Here is a 24,870-nt window from a genome sequence, read left to right as displayed (position 1 = left end):
AACAGAAAAGCAGTAGGGTCAGAGTTGAATACGTCTGCCCTAGAATATACAGCAGGGTGCCGAACTCAATTCATTATTAGGTAGAACAGAAAAGCAGCAGGCTCCTCGTAGGGTCAGAGTTGAATACGTCTGCCCTAGAATATACAGCAGGGTGCCGAACTCAATTCATTATTAGGTAGAACAGAAAAGCAGCAGGCTCCTCGTAGGGTCAGAGTTGAATACGTCTGCCCTAGAATATACAGCAGGGTGCCGAACTCAATTCATTATTAGGTAGAACAGAAAAGCAGCAGGCTCCTCGTAGGGTCAGAGTTGAATACGTCTGCCCTAGAATATACAGCAGGGTGCCGAACTCAGTTCCTGGAGGGCCGAGTGTCTGCTCCTTTTCACTCCTCCCTTGTACTTTACTGCCCTGAGCTTTTGACATCCTTGATATAGATAATCATCATTTACATTACACACCATTATAGGCCTACATCTTTTTATTCCAAGCCATTTTAAATGGATTGTCAGTAAATCAAAATGACTTACATTTCTCCAATCCTTTTACACATATAGGTGGTGTTCCCCTGCTCAGATGTTGCATGCATCAACCAATGGTTGCGGGCTACGTCGTCGACGGTGCTCGGGTACCAGACTGCTATAACATGGTTAGCATCGACGGTGCTCGGGTACCAGACTGCTATAACATGGTTAGCATCGACGGTGCTCGGGTACCAGACTGCTATAACATGGTTAGCATCGACGGTGCTCGGGTACCAGACTGCTATAACATGGTTAGCATCGACGGTGCTCGGGTACCAGACTGCTATAACATGGTTAGCATCGACGGTGCTCGGGTACCAGACTGCTATAACATGGTTAGCATCGACGGTGCTCGGGTACCAGACTGCTATAACATGGTTAGCATCGACAGTGCTCGGGTACCAGACTGCTATAACATGGTTAGCTGATACACATTGTATTCTGTAGTGTTAAGAATTCCCTTCAGTTCAACTAAAGGGGCGTAGCTCGAACCATGAAGAACAGCCCCAGACCATTATTCCTCTTCCACCAAACTTTACAGTTGTCACTCTGCATTCAGGCAGGCAGCGTTCTCCTGGCATCCGGCAAACCCAGGTTTGACCTGAGAGAGTCCGATGGCGGAGAGCGTTTACACCTCTCCAGACGACGCTTGGCATTGTGTACTCGGCCATTGGAGCCCCTTTCATGAAGCTCCCGACGAACAGTTATTGTGCTGACGATGCTTCCAGGGGCAGCTTGGAACTCGTCAGCGTTGCAACCGGGGACAGACGATTGAGACGCACTTCAGCACTCAGGGGTCTCGTTCTGTGAGCTTGTGTGGCCTACCACTTCGTGGCTGAGTCGTTTTTGCTCCTAGACGTTTCCACTTCACAATAACAGCACATGAAGCTCTTGCAGAGCAGAAATTTGACGAACTGACTTGTTTGAAAAGAGGCATCCTGTGTGGAAAGTCACTGAGCTCTTCGGGTAAAAGCCATTCTACTGCCAATGTTATGCTATGGAGATTGCATGGCTGTGTGCTCAATTGTTATACACCTGTCAGCAACCGGTGTGGCTGAAATAGCCAAATCCACTAATTTGGGTGTCCACGTAACTTTTGTATAGCGTACCTAAAATACCTATCCAGGCATTGTAAGATCTGTTATGCGTCAGCGACGTCTGAGCCGAGGAACGCGAACAAACCGTATGAAAAAAGAGTGGCGTGAGCATGTCAATCAATGAGGTTATTGATTAGCTGAAATGCTAGCACCTGGTTGCACTTGCCGGTTGGTAATTAAAGATGGCTGCCAAGTGAAGTAGCAAACCTCTCTGCTCAGGTGGATCGGCCAACACAACACACACACACACCCCTGAATACCTGTTCAGCTCGTTACCATTCGTGAACGTTAACACAGATGGCTTCTAGATGTGGGCAGGGACGGGCAGCAGGGTCCCAGAGGAGACGACAGGAGAGCTCAGGTAAATCTTTATATTAACACACACCTGCTGTTCCTCTTCTAGAATATTAGCTCCGACGTATTGCGGAGCTCCTGCACCTACATATAAACAGTACTGTCACCCAGAATGAGTACCGGAACCTATTTCAGTCCAAGTCCACTGTATATACCTCTTTCCCTCACCTCACTGGAAATGATTGGGAGTCCCACAGGGCGGTGCTCAACTGGCCCAGCGTCGTCTGGGTTTGGCAGGTGGAAGCCGTCATTGTCAATAATTGTTTGTTCTTAACTGACGTGCCTAGTTAAACAAAAAATAATCTCCCTCCCTCTACTCATACCAACCCCTCCCTCCCTCTCTCTACTCATACCAACCCCTCCCTCCCTCTCTCTGATCATACCAACCCCACCCTCCCTCTCTCTACTCATACCAACCCCTCCCTCCCTCTCTCTACTCATACCAACCCCTCCCTCCCTCTCTCTACTCATACCAACCCCTCCCTCCCTCTCTACTCATACCAACCCCTCCCTCCCTCTCTCTACTCATACCAACCCCACCCTCCCGCTCTCTACTCATACCAACCCCTCCCTCCCTCTCTCTACTCATACCAACCCCTCCCTCCCTCTCTCTACTCATACCAACCCCTCCCTACCTCTCTCTACTTATAACACACCCTCCCTCTCTCTACTCATACCAACCCCACCCTCCCTCTCTCTACTCATACCAACCCCTCCCTCCCTCTCTCTACTCATACCAACCCCTCCCTACCTCTCTCTACTTATAACACACCCTCCCTCTCTCTACTCATACCAACCCCACCCTCCCTCTCTCTACTCATACCAACCCCTCCCTCCCTCTCTCTACTCATACCAACCCCTCCCTCCCTCTCTCTACTCATACCAACCCCCTCCCTCCCTCTCTCTACTCATACCAACCCCTCCCTCCCAATCTCTACTCATACCAACCCCTCCCTCCCTCTCTCTACTCATACCAACCCCTCCCTCTCTCCCTCTACTCATACCAACCCCTCCCTCCCTCTCTCTACTCATACCAACCCCTCCCTCCCTCTCTCTACTCATACCAACCCCTCCCTCCCTCTCTACTCATACCAACCCCTCCCTCCCTCTCTCTGATCATACCAACCCCACCCTCCCTCTCTCTACTCATACCAACCCCTCCCTCCCTCTCTCTACTCATACCAACCCCACCCTCCCTCTCTCTACTCATACCAACCCCTCCCTCCCTCTCTCTACTCATACCAACCCCTCCCTCCCTCTCTCTACTCATACCAACCCCTCCCTCCCTCTCTCTACTCATACCAACCCCACCCTCCCTCTCTCTACTCATACCAACCCCTCCCTCCCTCTCTCTACTCATACCAACCCCTCCCTCCCTCTCTCTACTCATACCAACCCCCCCCTACCTCTCTCTACTTATAACACACCCTCCCTCTCTCTACTCATACCAACCCCACCCTCCCTCTCTCTACTCATACCAACCCCTCCCTCCCTCTCTCTACTCATACCAACCCCTCCCTCCCAATCTCTACTCAAACCAACCCCTCCCTCCCTCTCTCTACTCATACCAACCCCTCCCTCCCTCTCTCTACTCATAACACACCCTCCCTCTCTCTACTCATACCAACCCCTCCCTCCCTCTCTCTACTCATACCAACCCCTCCCTCTCTCCCTCTACTCATACCAACCCCTCCCTCCCTCTCTCTACTCATACCAACCCCTCCCTCCCTCTCTCTACTCATACCAACCCCTCCCTCCCTCTCTACTCATACCAACCCCTCCCTCCCTCTCTCTACTCATACCAACCCCTCCCTCCCTCTCTCTACTCATACCAACCCCACCCTCCCTCTCTCTACTCATACCAACCCCTCCCTCCCTCTCTCTACTCATACCAACCCCTCCCTCCCTCTCCCTACTCATACCAACCCCACCCTCCCTCTCTCTACTCATACCAACCCCTCCCTCCCTCTCTCTACTCATACCAACCCCTCCCTCCCTCTCTCTACTCATACCAACCCCTCCCTCCCTCTCTCTACTCATACCAACCCCTCCCTACCTCTCTCTACTTATAACACACCCTCCCTCTCTCTACTCATACCAACCCCACCCTCCCTCTCTCTACTCATACCAACCCCTCCCTCCCTCTCTCTACTCATACCAACCCCTCCCTCCCTCTCTCTACTCATACCAACCCCTCCCTCCCTCTCTCTACTCATACCAACCCCTCCCTCCCAATCTCTACTCATACCAACCCCTCCCTCCCTCTCTCTACTCATAACACACCCTCCCTCTCTCTACTCATACCAACCCCTCCCTCCCTCTCTCTACTCATACCAACCCCTCCCTCTCTCCCTCTACTCATACCAACCCCTCCCTCCCTCTCTCTACTCATACCAACCCCTCCCTCCCTCTCTCTACTCATACCAACCCCTCCCTCCCTCTCTCTACTCATACCAACCCCTCCCTCCCTCTCTCTACTCATACCAACCCCTCCCTCCCTCTCTACTCATACCAACCCCTCCCTCCCTCTCTCTGATCATACCAACCCCACCCTCCCTCTCTCTACTCATACCAACCCCTCCCTCCCTCTCTCTACTCATACCAACCCCACCCTCCCTCTCTCTACTCATACCAACCCCTCCCTCCCTCTCTCTACTCATACCAACCCCTCCCTCCCTCTCTCTACTCATACCAACCCCACCCTCCCTCTCTCTACTCATACCAACCCCTCCCTCTCTCCCTCTACTCATACCAACCCCTCACTCCCTCTCTCTACTCATACCAACCCCTCCCTCCCTCTCTCTACTCATACCAACCCCTCCCTCCCTCTCTACTCATACCAACCCCTCCCTCCCTCTCTCTACTCATACCAACCCCTCCCTCCCTCTCCCTACTCATACCAACCCCACCCTCCCTCTCTCTACTCATACCAACCCCTCCCTCCCTCTCTCTACTCATACCAACCCCTCCCTCCCTCTCTCTACTCATAACACACCCTCCCTCCCTCTCTCTCTACTCATAACACACCCTCCCTCCCTCTCTCTCTACTCATAACACACCCTCCCTCCCTCTCTCTCTACTCATACCAAACACACCCTCCCTCCCTCTCTACTCATACCAAACACACCCTCCCTCCCTCTCTCTCTACTCATACCAAACACACCCTCCCTCCCTCTCTCTCTACTCATACCAAACACACCCTCCCTCCCTCTCTCTACTCATACCAACCCCTCCCTCTCTACTCATACCAACCCCTCCCTCCCTCTCTCTACTCATACCAACCCCACCCTCCCTCTCTCTACTCATACCAACCCCTCCCTCCCTCTCTCTACTCATACCAACCCCTCCCTCCCTCTCCCTACTCATACCAACCCCACCCTCCCTCTCTCTACTCATACCAACCCCTCCCTCCCTCTCTCTACTCATACCAACCCCTCCCTCCCTCTCTCTACTCATAACACTCCCTCCCTCTCTCTCTACTCATAACACACCCTCCCTCTCTCTCTACTCATAACACACCCTCCCTCCCTCTCTCTCTACTCATAACACACCCTCCCTCCCTCTCTCTACTCATAACACACCCTCCCTCCCTCTCTCTCTACTCATACCAAACACACCCTCCCTCCCTCTCTACTCATACCAAACACACCCTCCCTCCCTCTCTCTACTCATACCAAACACACCCTCCCTCCCTCTCTCTACTCATACCAACCCCTCCCTCCCTCTCTCTACTCATAACACACCCTCCCTCTCTCTCTCTACTCATACCAACCCCTCCCTCCCTCTCTCTACTCATACCAACCCCTCCCTCCCTCTCTACTCATACCAAACACACCCTCCCTCCCTCTCTACTCATACCAAACACACCCTCCCTCTCTCTACTCATACCAAACACACCCTCCCTCTCTCTCCCTACTCATACCAACCCCTCCCTCCCTCTCTCTACTCATACAACCCCTCTCTCTCTACTCATACCAACCCCTCCCTCTCTACTCATACCAACCCCTCCCTCTCTACTCATACCAACCCCTCCCTCCCCCTCTCTACTCATACCAACCCCTCCCTCCCTCTCTCTACTCATACCAACCCCTCCCTCCCTCTCTCTACTCATACCAACCCCTCCCTCCCTCTCTCTACTCATACCAACCCCTCCCTCCCTCTCTCTACTCATACCAACCCCTCCCTCCCTCTCTCTACTCATACCAACCCCTCCCTCCCTCTCTCTACTCATACCAACCCCTCCCTCTCTACTCATACCAACCCCCTCCCTCTCTACTCATACCAACCCCTCCCTCTCTCTACTCATACCAACCCCTCCCTCCCTCTCTCTACTCATACCAACCCCTCCCTCTCTCTACTCATACCAACCCCTCCCTCCCTCTCTCTACTCATACCAACCCCTCCCTCTCTCTACTCATACCAACCCCTCCCTCTCTCTACTCATACCAACCCCCCTCCCTCTCTCTACTCATACCAACCCCTCCCTCCCTCTCTCTACTCATACCAATCCCCCTCCCTCTCTCTACTCATACCACCATCCATCCCCCTGCCCATACCACCATCCATCCCCCTGCCCTCTCTACTCATACCAACCCCTCCCTCCCTCTCTCTACTCATACCAACCCCTCCCTCCCTCTCTCTACTCATACCAACCCCTCCCTCCCTCTCTCTACTCATACCAACCCCTCCCTCCCTCTCTCTACTCATACCAACCCCTCCCTCCCTCTCTCTACTCATACCAATCCCTTCCTCTCTCTACTCATACCACCATCCATCCCCCTGCCCTCTCTACTCATACCAACCCCTCCCTCCCTCTCTCTACTCATACCAACCCCTCCCTCCCTCTCTCTACTCATACCAAACACACCCTCCCTCTCTCTACTCATACCGCCCCTCCCTCCCTCTCTCTCCTCATACCAAACACACCCTCCCTCCCTCTCCTCTCTCTCTGTCTCCAGACCTCCAGGACACATACCTCCTCCATGGGGGGCCCAGCCCTCCTCTCAGTAACCTGTCTCTCCCTCCCTCCCCCTCTCCTCATACCACCCCCTCCCTCCCTCTCTCTACTCATACCACCCCTCCCTCCCTCCCCCTCTCTCTCTGTCTCCAGACCTCCAGGACACATACCTCCTCCATGGGGAGCCCAGCCCTCCTCTCAGTAACCTGTCTCTCCATGCCTCCTGGTGGTCTGACAGGGACGAGCACAGAGAGACAGGGCCCTCCCTTGGGGTAAGCTTGTGCGTGTGGTGTGTACTTAACAAATTAACTTTGTCCAATCAAATCAAATGTTATTTGTCACATACACATGGTTAGCAGATGTTAATGTGAGTGTAGTGAAATGCTTGTGCTTCTAGTTCCAACAATACAGTAATAACCAGCAAGTAATCTAACTAACAATTCCAAAACTAATTCCTTATACACAGTGTAAGGGGATAAAGAATATGTACATAAAGATATGAATGAGTGATGGTGCAGAGCAGCATAGGCAAGATACAGTAGATGGTATCGAGTACAGTATATACATATGAGATGAGTATGTAAACAAAGTGGCATAGTTAAAGTGGCTAGTGATACATGTATTACATAAGGATGCAGTAGATGATATAGAGTACAGTATATACGTATGCCTATGAGATGAATAATGTAGGGTATGTAAACATTATATTAGGTAGCATTGTTTAAAGTGGCTAGTGATATATTTTACATCATTTCCCATCAATTCCCATTATTAAAGTGGCTGGAGTTGAGTCAGTGTCAGTGAGTTGGCAGCAGCCACTCAATGTTAGTGGTGGCTGTTTAACAGTCTGATGGCCTTGAGATAGAAGCTGTTTTTCAGTCTCTCGGTCCCTGCTTTGATGTACCTGTACTGACCTCGCCTTCTGGATGATAGCGGGGTGAACAGGCAGTGGCTCGGGTGGGTGTTGTCCTTGATGATCTTTATGGCCTTCCTGTGACATCGGGTGGTGTAGGTGTCCTGGAGGGCAGGTAGTTTGCCCCCGGTGATGCGTTGTGCAGACCTCACTACCCTCTGGAGAGCCTTAAGGTTGTGGGCGGAGCAGTTGCCGTACCAGGCGGTGATACAGCCCGCCAGGATGCTCTCGATTGTGCATCTGTAGAAGTTTGTTAGTGCTTTTGGTGACAAGCCGAATTTCTTCAGCCTCCTGAGGTTGAAGAGGCGCTGCTGCGCCTTCTTCACGATGCTGTCTGTGTGAGTGGACCAATTCAGTTTGTCTGTGATGTGTATGTCGAGGAACTTAAAACTTACTACCCTCTCCACTACTGTTCCATCGATGTGGATAGGGGGGTGTTCCCTCTGCTGTTTCCTGAAGTCCACAATCATCTCCTTAGTTTTGTTGACGTTGAGTGTGAGGTTATTGTCCTGACACCACACTCCGAGGGCCCTCACCTCCTCCCTGTAGGCCATCTCGACGTTGTTGGTAATCAAGCCTACCACTGTTGTGTCGTCCGCAAACTTGATGATTGAGTTGGAGGCGTGCGTGGCCGCGCAGTCGTGGGTGAACAGGGAGTACAGGAGAGGGCTCAGAACGCACCCTTGTGGGGCCCCAGTGTTGAGGATCAGCGGGGTGGAGATGTTGTTGCCTACCCTCACCACCTGTGGGTTTGAGAGTCAGTCAGGTGAGAATGCGAGTGATAGAATAGTGTGTTTTACTGTGTTAACAACTCATGCCAGCAGCATAGCACCCTGCATCCCTGGCTTCTCAAGCATCTGGTCCCTGGATGGGAGACCAGATGCTGCTGAAGTGGTGTTGGAGGACCAATAGGCCCCACTCTTTCCTCTGGTCTAAAAAAATATCCCAATGCCCCAGGGCAGTGATAGGGGACATTGCCCTGTGCTGTCTTTCAGATGGGATGTATGTACCTTGGGCCTAAACATCAGCGCCACAGGTAACGTCCACAAAGCTGTGAACGATCTGAGAGACAAGGCAAGAAGATCCCATGGGACTCATCGTAAGAGTAGAGGTGTTAACCCTGGTGTCCTGGCTAAATTCCCAATCTGGCCCTCATACCATCATGGCCCCCTAATCATCCCCAGTTTAGATAGGGCTCATTCATACCCCCCTCCATTCCCCAGGTCATTGCTGTAAATCAGAACGTGATCTCCGTTAACTTACCTGGTAAAATATGGGTTGATTTAAAAAATAGTGTTTTGTTCACAGGAGCAACTGGTTGAGAGAAATCAGCACGTTGCCAGACTACAGGATGCACTGAGACGCGAGAGAGAGAAGGTGTGTCTCATGTATCATGAGTTTGATGGAAAATATCAACCATGTTGATGAATAACCATTTCCCTCTGATCATCTATTTCACACACACACTCTGAAGGGTTCCAGCCTGCAGTGTCGGTGTAACCAGCAGGGGTCAGAGTTGAGGCGTAGAGAGCAGCACAGCGCCAGACTGAAGGAGAGACTAACCCAACTGGCAGAGAGACACAGAGAGAGAGGCGCCTGTAAGGATCTCTGTCTAACCATCTCTCTCACACTCAATGTGTCCTCTCATATTCTATCCCGCTCCATCTTTCTCTCTACACTTCTCCTAATCTTTAACCCACACACCATTCTGTCACTCTCCGTCTACCTACCTATTGTAATGACCTCTGCACAGAGGGAGAGGGCCTCAAAGGCCTCTGCATTTGGGGGTGGGGGGAGGCTGTGAAACTCTCCTGCTGTTGTTGGGCTCATGAGCTTTGACCCCTCGCATCACACCTCGGTGCTAATTGAAGTTGCTAGCAACCAAGGTAACCTTAGCATTCAGTCCTTGTAAATAAATGACAGTAATATATTTAACTGTTTCTTATTGGCTTGAAAGATCTTCCACTTTGTTTTTTTTTTCAATTTTTGCCTAAAATGAGCCAAATCTAACTGGCTGTAGCTCAGGTCCTGAAGCAAGGATGTGGATATTCCTGAAACCATCTGAAAGGAAACACTTTGTGAAATGAATGTAGGAGAATATCACACAGTAGATCTGGTAAAAGGTAACGCAATGGAATTTAATGTTTGTTAAAAAAAACTATCTTTGAAATGCAAGAGAAAGGCCATAATAATGGGGCGGCAGTGTAGCCTAGTGGTTAGAGCATTGGACTAGTAACCGAAAGATTGCAAGTTCAAATCCCCAAGCTGACAAGGTACAAAATCTGTCGTTCTGCCCCTGAACAGGCAGTTAACCCACTGTTCCTAGGCCGTCATTGAAAATAAGAATTTGTTCTGAACTGACTTGCCTGGTTAAATTTACATTTTACATTTACATTTAAGTCATTTAGCAGACGCTCTTATCCAGAGCGACTTACAAATTGGTGAATTCACCTTCTGACATCAGTGGAACAGCCACTTTACAATAGTGCATCTAAATCATTTAAGGGGGGGGGTGAGAAGGATTGCTTTATCCTATCCTAGGTATTCCTTGAAGAGGTGGGGTTTCAGGTGTCTCCGGAAGGTGGTGATTGACTCCGCTGTCCTGGCGTCGTGAGGGAGTTTGTTCCACCATTGGGGGGCCAGAGCAGCGAACAGTTTTGACTGGGCTGAGCGGGAACTGTACTTCCTCAGTGGTAGGGAGGCGAGCAGGCCAGAGGTGGATGAACGCAGTGCCCTTGTTTGGGTGTAGGGCCTGATCAGAGCCTGGAGGTACTGCGGTGCCGTTCCCCTCACAGCTCCGTAGGCAAGCACCATGGTCTTGTAGCGGATGCGAGCTTCAACTGGAAGCCAGTGGAGAGAGCGGAGGAGCGGGGTGACGTGAGAGAACTTGGGAAGGTTGAACACCAGACGGGCTGCGGCGTTCTGGATGAGTTGTAGGGGTTTAATGGCACAGGCAGGGAGCCCAGCCAACAGCGAGTTGCAGTAATCCAGACGGGAGATGACAAGTGCCTGGATTAGGACCTGCGCCGCTTCCTGTGTGAGGCAGGGTCGTACTCTGCGGATGTTGTAGAGCATGAACCTACAGGAACGGGCCACCGCCTTGATGTTAGTTGAGAACGACAGGGTGTTGTCCAGGATCACGCCAAGGTTCTTAGCGCTCTGGGAGGAGGACACAATGGAGTTGTCAACCGTGATGGCGAGATCATGGAACGGGCAGTCCTTCCCCGGGAGGAAGAGCAGCTCCGTCTTGCCGAGGTTCAGCTTGAGGTGGTGATCCGTCATCCACACTGATATGTCTGCCAGACATGCAGAGATGCGATTCGCCACCTGGTCATCAGAAGGGGGAAAGGAGAAGATTAATTGTGTGTCGTCTGCATAGCAATGATAGGAGAGACCATGTGAGGTTATGACAGAGCCAAGTGACTTGGTGTATAGCGAGAATAGGAGAGGGCCTAGAACAGAGCCCTGGGGGACACCAGTGGTGAGAGCGCGTGGCGAGGAGACAGATTCTCGCCACGCCACCTGGTAGGAGCGACCTGTCAGGTAGGACGCAATCCAAGCATGGGCCGCACCGGAGATGCCCAACTCGGAGAGGGTGGAGAGGAGTATCTGATGGTTCACAGTGTCGAAGGCAGCCGATAGGTCTAGAAGGATGAGAGCAGAGGAGAGAGAGTTAGCTTTAGCAGTGCGGAGCGCCTCCGTGATACAGAGAAGAGCAGTCTCAGTTGAATGACTAGTCTTGAAACCTGACTGATTTGGATCAAGAAGGTCATTCTGAGAGAGATAGCGGGAGAGCTGGCCAAGGACGGCACGTTCAAGAGTTTTGGAGAGAAAAGAAAGAAGGGATACTGGTCTGTAGTTGTTGACATCGGAGGGATCGAGTGTAGGTTTTCAGAAGGGGTGCAACTCTCGCTCTCTTGAAGACGGAAGGGACGTAGCCAGCGGTCAGGGATGAGTTGATGAGCGAGGTGAGGTAAGGGAGAAGGTCTCCGGAAATGGTCTGGAGAAGAGAGGAGGGGATAGGGTCAAGCGGGCAGGTTGTTGGGCGGCCGGCCGTCACAAGAAGCGAGATTTCATCTGGAGAGAGAGGGGAGAAAGAGGTCAGAGCACAGGGTAGGGCAGTGTGATCAGAACCAGCGGTGTCGTTTGACTTAGCAAACGAGGATCGGATGTCGTCGACCTTCTTTTCAAAATGGTTGACGAAGTCATCTGCAGAGAGGGAGGAGGGGGGGGGAGGAGGATTCAGGAGGGAGGAGAAGGTAGCAAAGAGCTTCCTAGGGTTAGAGGCAGATGCTTGGAATTTAGAGTGGAAGAAAGTGGCTTTAGCAGCAGAGACAGAGGAGGAAAATGTAGAGAGGAGGGAGTGAAAGGATGCCAGGTCCGCAGGGAGGCGAGTTTTCCTCTATTTCCGCTCGGCTGCCCGGAGCACTGTTCTGTGAGCTCGCAATGAGTCGTCGAGCCACGGAGCGGGAAGGGAGGACCGAGCCGGCCTGGAGGATAGGGGACATAGAGAGTCAAAGGATGCAGAAAGGGAAGAGAGGAGGGTTGAGGAGGCAGAATCAGGAGATAGGTTGGAGAAGGTATGAGCAGAGGGAAGAGATGATAGGATGGAAGAGGAGAGAGTAGCGGGGAGAGAGAGCGAAGGTTGGGACGGCGCGATACCATCCGAGTAGGGGCAGTGTGGGAAGTGTTGGATGAGAGCGAGAGGGAAAAGGATACAAGGTAGTGGTCGGAGACTTGGAGGGGAGTTGCAATGAGGTTAGTAGAAGAACAGCATCTAGTAAAGATGAGGTCGAGCGTATTGCCTGCCTTGTGAGTAGGGGGAAGGTGAGAGGGTGAGGTCAAAAGAGGAGAGGAGTGGAAAGAAGGAGGCAGAGAGGAATGAGTCAAAGGTAGACGTGGGGAGGTTAAAGTCGCCCAGGACTGTGAGAGGTGAGCCGTCCTCAGGAAAGGAGCTTATCAAGGCATCAAGCTCATTGATGAACTCTCCGAGGGAACCTGGAGGGCGATAAATGATAAGGATGTTAAGCTTGAAAGGGCTGGTAACTGTGACAGCATGGAATTCAAAGGAGGCGATAGACAGATGGGTAAGGGGAGAAAGAGAGAATGACCACTTGGGAGAGATGAGGATCCCGGTGCCACCACCCCGCTGACCAGAAGCTCTCGGGGTGTGCGAGAACACGTGGGTGGACGAAGAGAGAGCAGTAGGAGTAGCAGTGTTGTCTGTGGTGATCCAGGTTTCCGTCAGTGCCAAGAAGTCGAGGGACTGGAGGGAGGCATAGGCTGAGATGAACTCTGCCTTGTTGGCCGCAGATCGGCAGTTCCAGAGGCTACCGGAGACCTGGAACTCCACGTGGGTCGTGCGCGCTGGGGACCACCAGATTAGGGTGGCCGCGGCCACGCGGTGTGGAGCGTTTGTATGGTCTGTGCAGAGAGGAGAGAACAGGGATAGATAGACACATAGTTGACAGGCTACAGAAGAGGCTACGCTAATGCAAAGGAGATTGGAATGACAAGTGGACTACACTTATCGAATGTTCAGAACGTTAAGCTTACGTAGCAAGAATCTTATTGACTAAAATGATTGAAATGATACAGTACTGCTGGAGTAGGCTAGCTGGCAGTGGCTACGTTGTTGACACTACACTAATCAAGTCGTTCCGTCGAGTGTAATAGTTTCTACAGTGCTGCTATTCGGGGGCTAGCTGGCTAGCTAGCAGTGTTGATTACGTAACGTTACGTTACAAGAACAATAGCTGGCTAGCTAACCTAGAAAATCGCTCCAGACTACACAATTGTCTTAGATACAAAGACGGCTATGTAGCTAGCTAGCTACGATCAAACAAATCAAACCGTTGTACTGTAATGAAGTGAAATGAAAAATGTGATACTACCTGTGGAGCGAGGCGGAATGTTGACCGGGTTGTTGAAGTTCAAATCGGAAGACGTTGGCTAGCTGTTGGCTAGCTAGCTAGCAGTAACTCCTACGTTAAGGACGACAAGTAGCTGGCTAGCTAACCTCGGTAAATTAAGATAATCACTCAAAGTCTACACACTCTAAACTACACAATTACCTTGGATACGAAGACAGCAAAGACAACTATGTAGCTAGCTAACACTACACTAATCGAGTCGTTGAGTGTAATAGTTTCTACAGTGCTAGTGGACGTTAGCTAGCTGCTGGGCAGATAGCAGTGAAGACTACGTTAGGACGACGAAATACGATAATTACGCAATTATCTTTGATACAAAGACGGCTATGTAGCTAGCTAAGAAGAAATTGCTAAGATTAGACAAATCAAACCGTTGTACTATAATGAAATGTAATGAAAAGTTATACTACCTGCGGACCGAAGTGTAGATGCGACCGCTCGCTCCAACCCGGAACCGGAAACCCGTAAATGTAAATGAAAATAAAGGTAATGTATTATTCCAGCCCGGGTGCAATTTAGATTATGGCCACTAGATGGCAGCAGTGTATGTAAAGTTTGACTTATCCAATGAATCATTGAATTTCTGTTCAAAACAGTTGACGTTTGACTTTGGATTCTAGTCGGGTGAGGCCGGGTGCTGCAGACTGTTCTAGTGCCCTCGCCAATTTGTTGATGGATATGTTGACGAGAGCGGGGCTTAAACTGCATCCTTGTCTCTCTCTCTGTAGCCATGGAGCTGTTGAACCCGGTGCCCAGAGGTCAGGTGAAGAGGGACAGACCAGCCAGGACCAACGGAAGGTAGAGGCATAGTGCACTACTGTTGACTACTGGGGCTGTGGACTCCGGTTGGAACCCCAGAGATCACCTATTCTGATCCAGGAGATTGAGACGCAGGCTTCTGTTCCAGCCCAGCACTAATGCACCTGATTTACCCCCCCCCCCCCCCCCCAGGAAGGAGGAGGCAGCGCTACGTGTGATGCTGGAGCGGCGAGAGGCGGAGTTAAGGGAGGCCATGAAGCTCCGACACAAACTCACCACGCTACTGCACGCGCTCAGAGCAGACATGGAACGGGTTAGACGGCTCCTATAGCTCAGAGCAGGGTGACGGTGGCCCTAGACACGGTTTTGCATTTCCTCCACTAAGGTTATGACTGGGGGGTGGATGCTGGTCCTAGACCTGTACCTAGGAGAACCCCTCCCGGTGTGTTTCCTGGTCCTGGGGAGAGGTCTCCACCAAAGGGGTGCCTTCGTACTAACACATCCTGGTTCCCAGGACCAGGTGGGGCGGGGTCTTGGGGTGGAGGAAGGGGCAGGGGTCTTGGGGTGAAGGGGCGGGGGTCTTGGGGTGGAGGAGGACGGGGCGGGGGTCTTGGGGTGGAGGAGGACGGGGCGGGGGTCTTGGGGTGGAGGAGGAAGGGGCGGGGTCTTGGGGTGGGGGAGGAAGGGGCGGGGTCTTGGGGTGGAGGAAGGGGCTACGGATGGGAACTGAAACTTGTGCACGGACAGCAGGGGAGAACATTTTGGAACATTCAGCTGTAAACATGTTATGTAAAACTAAAATGCCTCTCGATGCATGGAATCATGTCAGCTCTATTCATGGCATTTCTATCTGCAATATTTGGCAACTGAACCCAACCCTGGGTATGGTGAGAGGATTGAGCTGATTGGCCGAAACCTACTACTTTGTCACTTTTCCCACAGACCCTATTGGACACTGTGGGTGACCAGGAAGAGGACCCAGACAGCGCCAAGATGCTGGTCCAGTCAGAGGAGTCCCTGGGCGAACATGTGACAGGGGGTGTGTTCCAGGGATGGAAGCGTGTGCAGAGGAGACTAGGGGACCTCCTGAGTCAGGGTGAGAGGGGATGAAGCGGCACCGTGTTCCCTACGTAGTGCACCACTTATGAACATTTTGGACGAACACAGCGACTTGTAGGAGATAAACATGAATTTGTTTATGACTAAAGAAATATTCAGTGGTTTTTGTGTGTTTAGGTCACGTGGCTGTGGGGACCGACCAGGATAAGCTCTTGGCCCAGCTAGAGACAGAGTTGGATCAGAGTCAACAGTTGGTCAAACTGCAGCAGCATCTACTACAGGTGGACTATACCCGCTACAATGTTACGGCTCGTTACTGAAGAAACCGACTCGCTACAATGTTACGGCTCGTTACTGAAGAAACCGACACGCTACAATGTTACGGCTCGTTACTGAAGAAACCGACTCGCTACAATGTTACGGCTCGTTACTGAAGAAACCGACTCGCTACAATGTTACGGCTCGTTACTGAAGAAACCGACACGGGCTAAAATGTTATCGCTAGTTACTAAAGAAACCGACACGCGCTAAAATGTTATCGCTAGTTACTAAAGAAACCGACACGCGCTACAATGTTACAGCTTGTTACTAAAGAAACCGACACGCGCTACAATGTTACAGCTTGTTACTATAGAAACCGACACGCTACAATGTTGCGGCTAGTTACTATAGAAACCGACACACGCTACAATGTTGCGGCTAATTACTATAGAAACCGACACACGCTACAATGTTGCGGCTAATTACTATAGAAACCGACACACGCTACAATGTTACGGCTAATTACTATAGAAACCGACACGCTACAATGTTGCGGCTAATTACTATAGAAACCGACACGCTACAATGTTGCGGCTAATTACTATAGAAACCGACACGCGCTACAATGTTACGGCTAGTTACTATAGAAACCGACACACGCCACAATGTTGCGGCTAATTACTATAGAAACCGACACGCTACAATGTTGCGGCTAATTACTATAGAAACCGACACGCACTACAATGTTACGGCTAATTACTATAGAAACCGACACGCGCTACAATGTTACGGCTCGTTACTGAAGAAACCGACACACACTGGCGTTCATAGAAACACACGTATGTGACCAGCTGGGTTCCAACCTGTGAAACACAGGAATGTTAATCCGCTGAGCTGGTCAAGGCATTAACTTGGCAGCGAAGACAAGCTTTGACGTTTTGGACAAAGTTACATAGTTCTTTCTCTCCGGTTCTCCATGTCATCCCCCTTCTCCATGTCATCCCCCTTCTCTGTGTCATCCCCCTTCTCCCGTGTCATCCCCCTTCTCCCGTGTCATCCCCCTTCTCCGTGTCATCCCCCTTCTCCCGTGTCATCCCCCTTCTCCCGCGTCATCCCCCTTCTCCCGCGTCATCCCCCTTCTCCCGCGTCATCCCCCTTCTCCCGCGTCATCCCCCTTCTCCCGCGTCATCCCCCTTCTCCCGCGTCATCCCCCTTCTCCCGCGTCATCCCCCTTCTCCCGCGTCATCCCCCTTCTCCCGCGTCATCCCCCTTCTCCCGCGTCATCCCCCTTCTCCCGTCATCCCCCTTCTCCCGCGTCATCCCCCTTCTCCCGCGTCATCCCCCTTCTCCCGTGTCATCCCCCTTCTTCCGTGTCATCCCCCTTCTCCCGCGTCATCCCCCTTCTCCCGCGTCATCCCCCTTCTCCCGCGCCATCCCCCTTCTTCCGTCATCCCCCTTCTCCCGCGTCATCCCCCTTCTCCCGCGTCATCCCCCTTCTCCCGTCATCCCCCTTCTCCCGCGTCATCCCCCTTCTCCCGTCATCCCCCTTCTCCCGTGTCATCCCCCTTCTCCCGTGCCCTCTCTCTCCCCATGCCCCTCTTTCTCCTCTCCTCCATCTCTACCTACCTTCCCTCCCCATTTCCCCATGTAATCTCCCCCTCCCCAGGACAGTGTGATGACTCCGGTCCCGGCCGCTCTGACAGACTGCTACTTCCTGGAAGAGTGGGAGCGGCTTCAGGACAGCTGGGCGGAGCTAGAACACCAGAAGCGGAGCTTCCATTGGGAGAGACGGGCCTTCACCGACGCCGCCATCCGATTGGGCCACGAGGTGAGGGACGGGAGTGACAGGAAAGGGGAGGGTTGTGAAAACTGGCTCCTTGTATTGAAAGAAAGATTAGAGGGATGGGTGGTTAGGGAAAGGGGGATACCTGGTCAGTTGTACAACTGAATGCAGTCACCTGAAGTGTGTCTTCTGCATTTAACCCAACCCCTCTTAGTGAAGTGTTTGACTGTGATTATTTATTACGTACTTAGTGTCTCAAATCAATTCACATTCTTATTGGTCACATACATGGTTAGCAGATGTTATTGCAAGTGTAGTGAAATGCTTGTAATACATTTGAAAAAATACTGCTGTGTGTGTGTGTGTGTGTGTGTGTGTGTGTGTGTGTGTGTGTGTGTGTGTGTGTGTGTGTGTGTGTGTGTGTGTGTGTGTGTGTGTGTGTGTGTAGAGACGTGAGTTTGAGCAGCAGAGGGCCTGTGTGGTGAAGCAGCAGTATCTGTTTGACTCTCCGTTTGGGAGGACGTTGCAGCGTCACAACAGGAGAGAGAGCACCGTCCTCAGTGAGTCAGCATAAATCTTGTTCTATACATCTACTGTAATACATGACCAGAAGTATGTGAACACCTGTTGGTCAAACATCTCATTCCAAAATCATGGGCATTAATATGGAGTTGGTCCCCCTCCAGTCTTCTGGGAAGGCTTTCCAATAGATGTTGGAACATTGCTGCAGGGACTTACTTCCATTCACCCATGAGCATTAGTGAGGTCGGGCTCTGTTGGACAATTAGGCCTGGCTCATAGTCGGAGTTCCAAATTTTCCCTAAGGTCAGGGCTCTGAGCAGGCCAATCAAGTTCTTCCACACTGATCTCGGCAAACCATTTCTGTATGGACCTTACTTTGTGCACAGGGGCATTGTCATGCTGAAACAGGAAAGGGCCTTCCCCTAACTGTTGCCACAAAGTTGGAAGCGCAGAATCGTCTAGAATGTTATTGTATGCTGTAGCATTAAGATTTCCCTTCACTGGAACTAAGGCGCCTAGCCCGAACCATGAAAAACAGCCCCAGAACATTATTCCTCCACCACCAAACTTTACAGTTGGCCCTATACATTGGGGCTGGTAGCGTTCTCCTGGCATCCTCCAAACCCAGATTAGTCTGTCGGACTGCCAGATGGTGAAGCGTGATTCATCACTCTAGAGAACGTGTTTCCACTGCTCCAGAGTCTAATGGCAGTGAGCTTTACACCACTGTGTATGGTGATCCTAAGCTTGTGTGCGGCTGCTCGGCCATGGAAACCCACTTCATGAAGCTCCCGACGAACAGTTATTGTGTTGATGCTGCTTCTAGAGGCAGTTTGGAACTTATTAGTGACCGTTGCAACCAAGGACAACAGACTATTTTTTCCTCGCTACGTGCCTCAGCACTCGGCGGTCCCGTTCTGTGAGCTTGCGTGGCCTACCACTTTGCGGCTGAGCCGTTGTTGCTCCTAGATGTTTCCACTTCACAATAACGGCACTTAGTTGAAAGGAGCAGCTCTGGCAGGGAAGAAATTTGAGGGACTGACTTGTTGGAAAGGTAGCATCCAATCACTGTGCCATGTTGAAAGTCAGTTGGGCCATTCTACTGCCAATGTTTGTCTATGGAGATTGCATGGCTGTGTGCTCGATTTTATACAGCTGTCAGCAACGAACGTGGCGGAAAAAGCCGACGCTACTAATTTGAAGTGGTGTCCACATACTTTTGTCAAATAGTGTATATTGGGGATTGCCGAGTGGCGCAGCGGTCTAAGGCACTGCATCTCAGGGCTGATGCATCACTACAGACACCCGGGTTTGATTCCAGGCTGTATCACAACCGGCCGTGATTGGGAGTCCCATAGGATGGCGCACAATTGTCCCAGCGTTGTCCGGGTTTGGCCGCGGTAGGCCTTCCGTTGTAAATAAGAATTTGTTCTTATCTGACTTGTTAAATGTAAAATATTGGCCTTCCGTTGTAAAGAAGAATTTGTTCTTATCTGACTTGTTAAATGTCAAATATTGGCCTTCCATTGTAAAGAAGAATTTGTTCTTATCTGACTTGTTAAATGTCAAACATTGTCCATAAACCACAACCCCCTGAGGTGCCTTACTGCTGTTATAAACTGGTCACCAACGTAAATGTTACTTTGTTTTTGTCATACCCATGGTACATGTGGGGAGGCAGGGTAGCCTAGTGGTTAGAGCGTTGGACTAGTAACCGAAAGGTTGCAAGTTCAAATCCCCGAGCTGACAAGGTACAAATCTGTCGTTCTGCCCCTGAACAGGCAGTTAACCCACTGTTCCTAGGCCGTCATTGAAAATAAGAATTTGTTTTTATTTTCTTAACACTGACTTGCCTAGTAAAATAAAGGTAAAATAACAAAATGTCTGATATACCATGTCTTTCAGCCAATCAGTATTTAGGCTCCAACTACCCAGTTTATAATCAGCAATGAACACTACATACTGCTAGATATTTGCAAAAGCGTTACTCGTTTGGTTTCAACTATAGTTATTGCTTTACTAACAACGGGTTTTACTATAGCATCGTATTTTAGTCACTTCGGGGGATTCCTGTGTGCACTCGCAGATCTCTCGGATTCTGATCACATGATCTTGTCCGGCTGCCGGCCGGCCACGCCCTCCTCTGCGGAGTCTGGGATCATACCCTGGTTAGGGTCATCCGTGTCTCTGCAGGTTCATGGCAAGGTCAACGTTCACACGCCCAGCACCCCAGAGCTCTACTCTGCCCTCCAACTGCCCTACAGCTGCAGGTCAGGCCCAGACATGTCCTGGCTCAGTTCCAAATGGCCCCCTATTCCCTAGTTGGTGCTCTGTTATTGACCAGGGCCTGGTCAGAAGAAGGCCACTATATAGGGAATGGGATGTCATTTAAGATGTGGACCTAGTTACTAAACTGTTAAATCCATCCAGTCTTTGTCATCTTTCTTCAGTAAGATATTTTATTAATCATCCCCAAAGGGAAATCATTATTAGTGATTGAGGTTATCACAGATCTTATATGATTACAGATGGATTTTCGTTGTAGATTGGTGTGTGTGAGATATATATATATATATATATATATATAAATATAAATTCTGCCATTACCCCGCCCTGTCCCTCCAACTCTGCAGGTCCAGTGAGAGTGATGCCCAGTCAGAGGGCTGGGATGTGGGGGCAGAGAGGCTACAGTTTGCCCCCCCTGGTCCTCACCTGGACGGGTCATTTCAGTAGTATTGCTGTTTTATATGTCGTTTCCATTGTATGTTGTATAATTTTGGCTGTTTCAGTTGTTCATTTTGTCGTTTCTATTGTGTTTTATGAAATCGTTTTTTAGTGTGATTAATAAAGATTTATTGTTTGACACGTTCCTTCTCTACTAATGTTTACTGGAATGGTTCGATGAGCCAGGAGAAATGCTACAATAACTTAATGGTGGTAGTAGTGAACAGCGAGGAAGTCGAAGCAGTTTTGAATTTTAACAGCGAAAGAAGGCGACCCGCTAAGTGATATTTTATTAAAATAGGCTATTATAAAACATCTTCTTATAACTAAGAATTATAATCTAAGTCCTAACAATTTAGACCCTAGAATAGATTAAACAGTTATATTTGAAGTTTTTAATATTGTTGAGGTGTAAAATTGTATCCCAAATAGTTGATCTTCTAAAATGGCCAATTTAGCAGTTGTCAGTTTGAAACCATTTGATTGGCTGTTGTCGCGTGCCACGGACTCCGCACTGCTGGCGCACGACACCATCTTATTGGCTGCTTTCCCCAACACGGAAAAGCCCAAAGATGCATGTTGTCAAGCTTGCCTTCAGTCGAGTTATCAATAAATTGAACCCATCGCATTGTTCAGAAGTTTAGACACCGCTTTCTTTATTCTGGCACATTCTGATTGTCAGACACTAGTCTGTTGGGAATATGAACGCTATGATTTGTCAACTCCAACACCTACCGCGTTACATGGAGTCCGAAAACAGGAGATTTCAACCGTGGCGGGACTACATGAAGCTAGCGGAAGCAGTGCGGAGATGCAGTTAGGGAACTTCACATCAGAACCGTCAACCGTTGAGGGTCATGACTCCGGGATATGGTCGACCATGGTGGAATTTGAAGAGTTTCCGCCACGAGCCTTGCTGTCACCGATAACACCTGTGGCGACACCACCCCTATGGCACGAAATGGAACCCCTGGATTCCGAAATCGTCCCCTTGCATAAACACGCTGCTTTACGTCCGAGCAGCACCAAGTGTCCCGAGCCCCCTACAGCAGCGTCCAGATCCTCCGCGGGCACCTGGGACCAGAGGGAGAGAATGAGGGAGGCTCGCTCTAAGACGCCGGAGGAGGTGTCATCACCTGAGCGCAAGATCTGCAGCTTCTGCAAACACAACGGAGAGTCAGAGTCTGTGTTTGGGTCCCACAGTCTAAAGGACCAGGATGGGGGCGTTGTGTGCCCGTACCTGCGGCAGTATATCTGCCCTCTCTGCGGGGCCACCAAGGCCAAAGCCCACACCAAGCGCTTCTGTCCCCAAGTCGAAACCACCTACAGCTCGGTCTATGTCAAGTCATAGAAGCGCTAGATCTGGTCCAGGCCGTTACTGCGCTACCCTCTAGAGCTACTAACATAGTCAACTTGTTGTTGCGAGATGGGTGGGACCAGAGCTAGAGAACCGCTGAAGAGACTTCAGGCTGTTGTTTTGCAGACTTTCTTGAGCGTCTCTAGCGCACTGTATGCGGACAATTGTAAGAGGATTTAGGTGTGGATATTTAGCTTAGACGCAGTTTGGAACAGGCTGACAAGTTTGTAGACTGTGTAATTTCCTGTTAGTCGTGTGATTTTTATTATTTATTTCCTTGACTTTTTCTCGTGTGTTTTTCAACCATTGTCGCGTATTTCTATGTATTTATGACGTGTGATTATTTGCGTGCCCGTGCATTTATTTTCAACACATTTTGGGTTTGAGTTTGTTTTGTTTTTACTTTAAAGTGTAAATGTCTCTGTCTGTCTGTGACCAAACTAACTGCGTCTTTACATGTTGGTATGAGATTTTGTAAAACATCAACCTCTTAATGTGTCGCCTACTGAACCGCCCTTATCAACAAACTCTCATTGCAGAATTCGACGTTTATCCACGTTTCTCCCAGCTACTTTGGGGAGGAAAAAACGGAAGTGCTGTCTTGTTTTGAGACTTGTTTTCCTGACTTTAAAACGACCATGCTCTAATCTAACTGTACATCTGCAAGTCTACAGGCCTAAAATAACTATTATAAGAAAATGACTATTGACAAGACAACTGCTATTTTATGTGGTGTGCAGAGCTACTTTGTATTCCTCATTTACCATGCTAGCTACTATTAAGAACTGTTATACATGTATTTGAATTACTTTAATAGATCTAGAAGTGTTCTTTATTTTATTTTAAATTTGACTTTTCAACCTCGATGCATCTTACATTGGCTGTACAGGACTTTAATGTTAAGTCTAATCTCACTTTAAAGAACTGCGCTACCCCATGTTGAATAGTATGTTTGTTTATTATTATACATGTCTTCTATAACAATAATATCTGCATTGGCTACTCCTGTGTGTCGTGTGTCTTAATTATCAGCGAGGTGTCCCTAAAAAGGTGTCCCTGTCTGCACATCATATTTGTGTCTCAAATGTCATTGTTTTTCCTAAATAGTGACCTACTGTTGATCAGGGGCCATAGGGCTGTGGTAAAAAGTAGGGCACTATATAGGGCTGTGGTCTGAAGTAGTGCACTATATAGGGCTGTGGTCTAAAGTAGTGCACTATATAGGGCTGTGGTGAAAAGTAGTGCACTATATAGGGATGTGGTCTGAAGTAGTGCACTATATAGGGCTGTGGTCTGAAGTAGTGCACTATATAGGGCTGTGGTCTAAAGTAGTAGTTTTTATAAATCATTGCGTACTGTGCAGGATAAACCGTCAGAGTAATATGAAGTGGAGGAATTAACTCATGTTCACATTTACAGCATCATACGCCCGGGCATTAACTCATGATTTATGAAAATTTACTTCCACGTCCTCGTTGTGGTTTTACAGTCATGTTTAATACCTTTCACGTCCTCGTTGTGGTTTTACAGTCATGTTTAATACTTTTAATGTACACATTTCATTAGAATACTGATGAAATGCACATTAAGTGTAGTAACATTCGCCTGAACTCCAACCCCATTTGATGCATTGAACGGATGTGGGCGGGGCAATGTCTAAATAAGGATGCAAATTATAAACAGCTCTGACGAAGACCTGAAAGAGCAGTGATACTATGAAGAGCGGTGTGAGGGTTTCTTCTGTCTTCTTCATCTCAGACTGGTTAGTTATAAAAGCAACATGTTTCATAGAGACACGACTGAGATGAGGAGATGTACAATAACCAAAGATTCACCTTCGTGATCATTTATTTTATAACACATTCTACAAAACACAGTAACTACATACTGTTCCAAACCGATGTCCTCAGCATTGGGAAAGGCACAGGAGAAGAAAATAACCCTTAAATGGTATACCCTTAAACCGGGTGGTAGCTTTTTTTATGCCAATAAAGCTACCACCCGGTTACTCAACCCTGTACCTTAGAGACTGCAGCAGTATATACACAGACATGGAATCACTGGCCACTTTAATAATGTTTACAAGCTGCTTTACTCATCTCATATGTATATACTGTATTCTATTCTACTGTATTTGAGTCTATGCCACTCTGACATTGCTCATCCCAATATTTATATATTTCTTAATAATATTCTTTTACTTTTAGATTTGTGTGTATTGTTGTGAATAGTTAGATACTACTGCACTGTTGGAGCTCTGAACAGAAGCATTTCACTACACCCGCAATAATATCTGCTAAATATGTGAATGTGACACAATAAAACTTGATTTGATTTATAGACCGTCGTTATTATTATTATGTTGTGTCCATATAACTAAACAAACGTTCAGTTCTCATCTGGGTTGATACTTTGGATCATTGTTCTCAAACTGATCTTGAGTATTCAAGTCAAAACATAAATACAAATTAACTTCAAGTGAGCCTCTGCTATGTGAAGACTATTACCCATGAGCCTTTGGGGGCGTTGGGATGATGGTTCGGTGTGTTTCCCCAATTTATTTTCCCTTTTGTAGTTGAACCATTTGCACATCATTACAACACTGTATATATACATAATATGACATTTG

At 49.3% G+C, this 24,870-nt stretch overlaps 2 protein-coding genes and 1 long non-coding RNA gene across 3 annotated transcripts in view; 2 read left to right on the top strand and 1 right to left on the bottom strand.

Annotated features, from left to right (window-relative positions):
* The window catches only part of LOC135531669 (coiled-coil and C2 domain-containing protein 1A-like), a 301,157-nt gene that overhangs the window by 101,397 nt on the left and 174,890 nt on the right, over positions 1–24,870 (bottom strand).
* Positions 17,551–20,305, top strand: LOC135526151 (uncharacterized). The gene is made up of 3 exons (XR_010453252.1): positions 17,551–17,683; positions 18,087–18,198; positions 20,247–20,305. It is a non-coding gene; the product is annotated as an uncharacterized LOC135526151 (long non-coding RNA).
* LOC135526144 (nanos homolog 3-like) lies at positions 21,428–23,243 on the top strand. The gene is given in 2 exon segments (XM_064954273.1): positions 21,428–21,688; positions 21,691–23,243. Coding segments are annotated over 2 exon segments (648 nt in total). The 5' UTR covers positions 21,428–21,585; the 3' UTR covers positions 22,236–23,243.

The sequence above is a fragment of the Oncorhynchus masou genome, chromosome 5, assembly GCF_036934945.1.
Source record: "Oncorhynchus masou masou isolate Uvic2021 chromosome 5, UVic_Omas_1.1, whole genome shotgun sequence".
NCBI classification, from domain to species: domain Eukaryota; kingdom Metazoa; phylum Chordata; class Actinopteri; order Salmoniformes; family Salmonidae; genus Oncorhynchus; species Oncorhynchus masou.
Note: the sequence above shows the minus strand (reverse complement) of the source record. Positions and strands in the feature narration are given on the sequence as shown.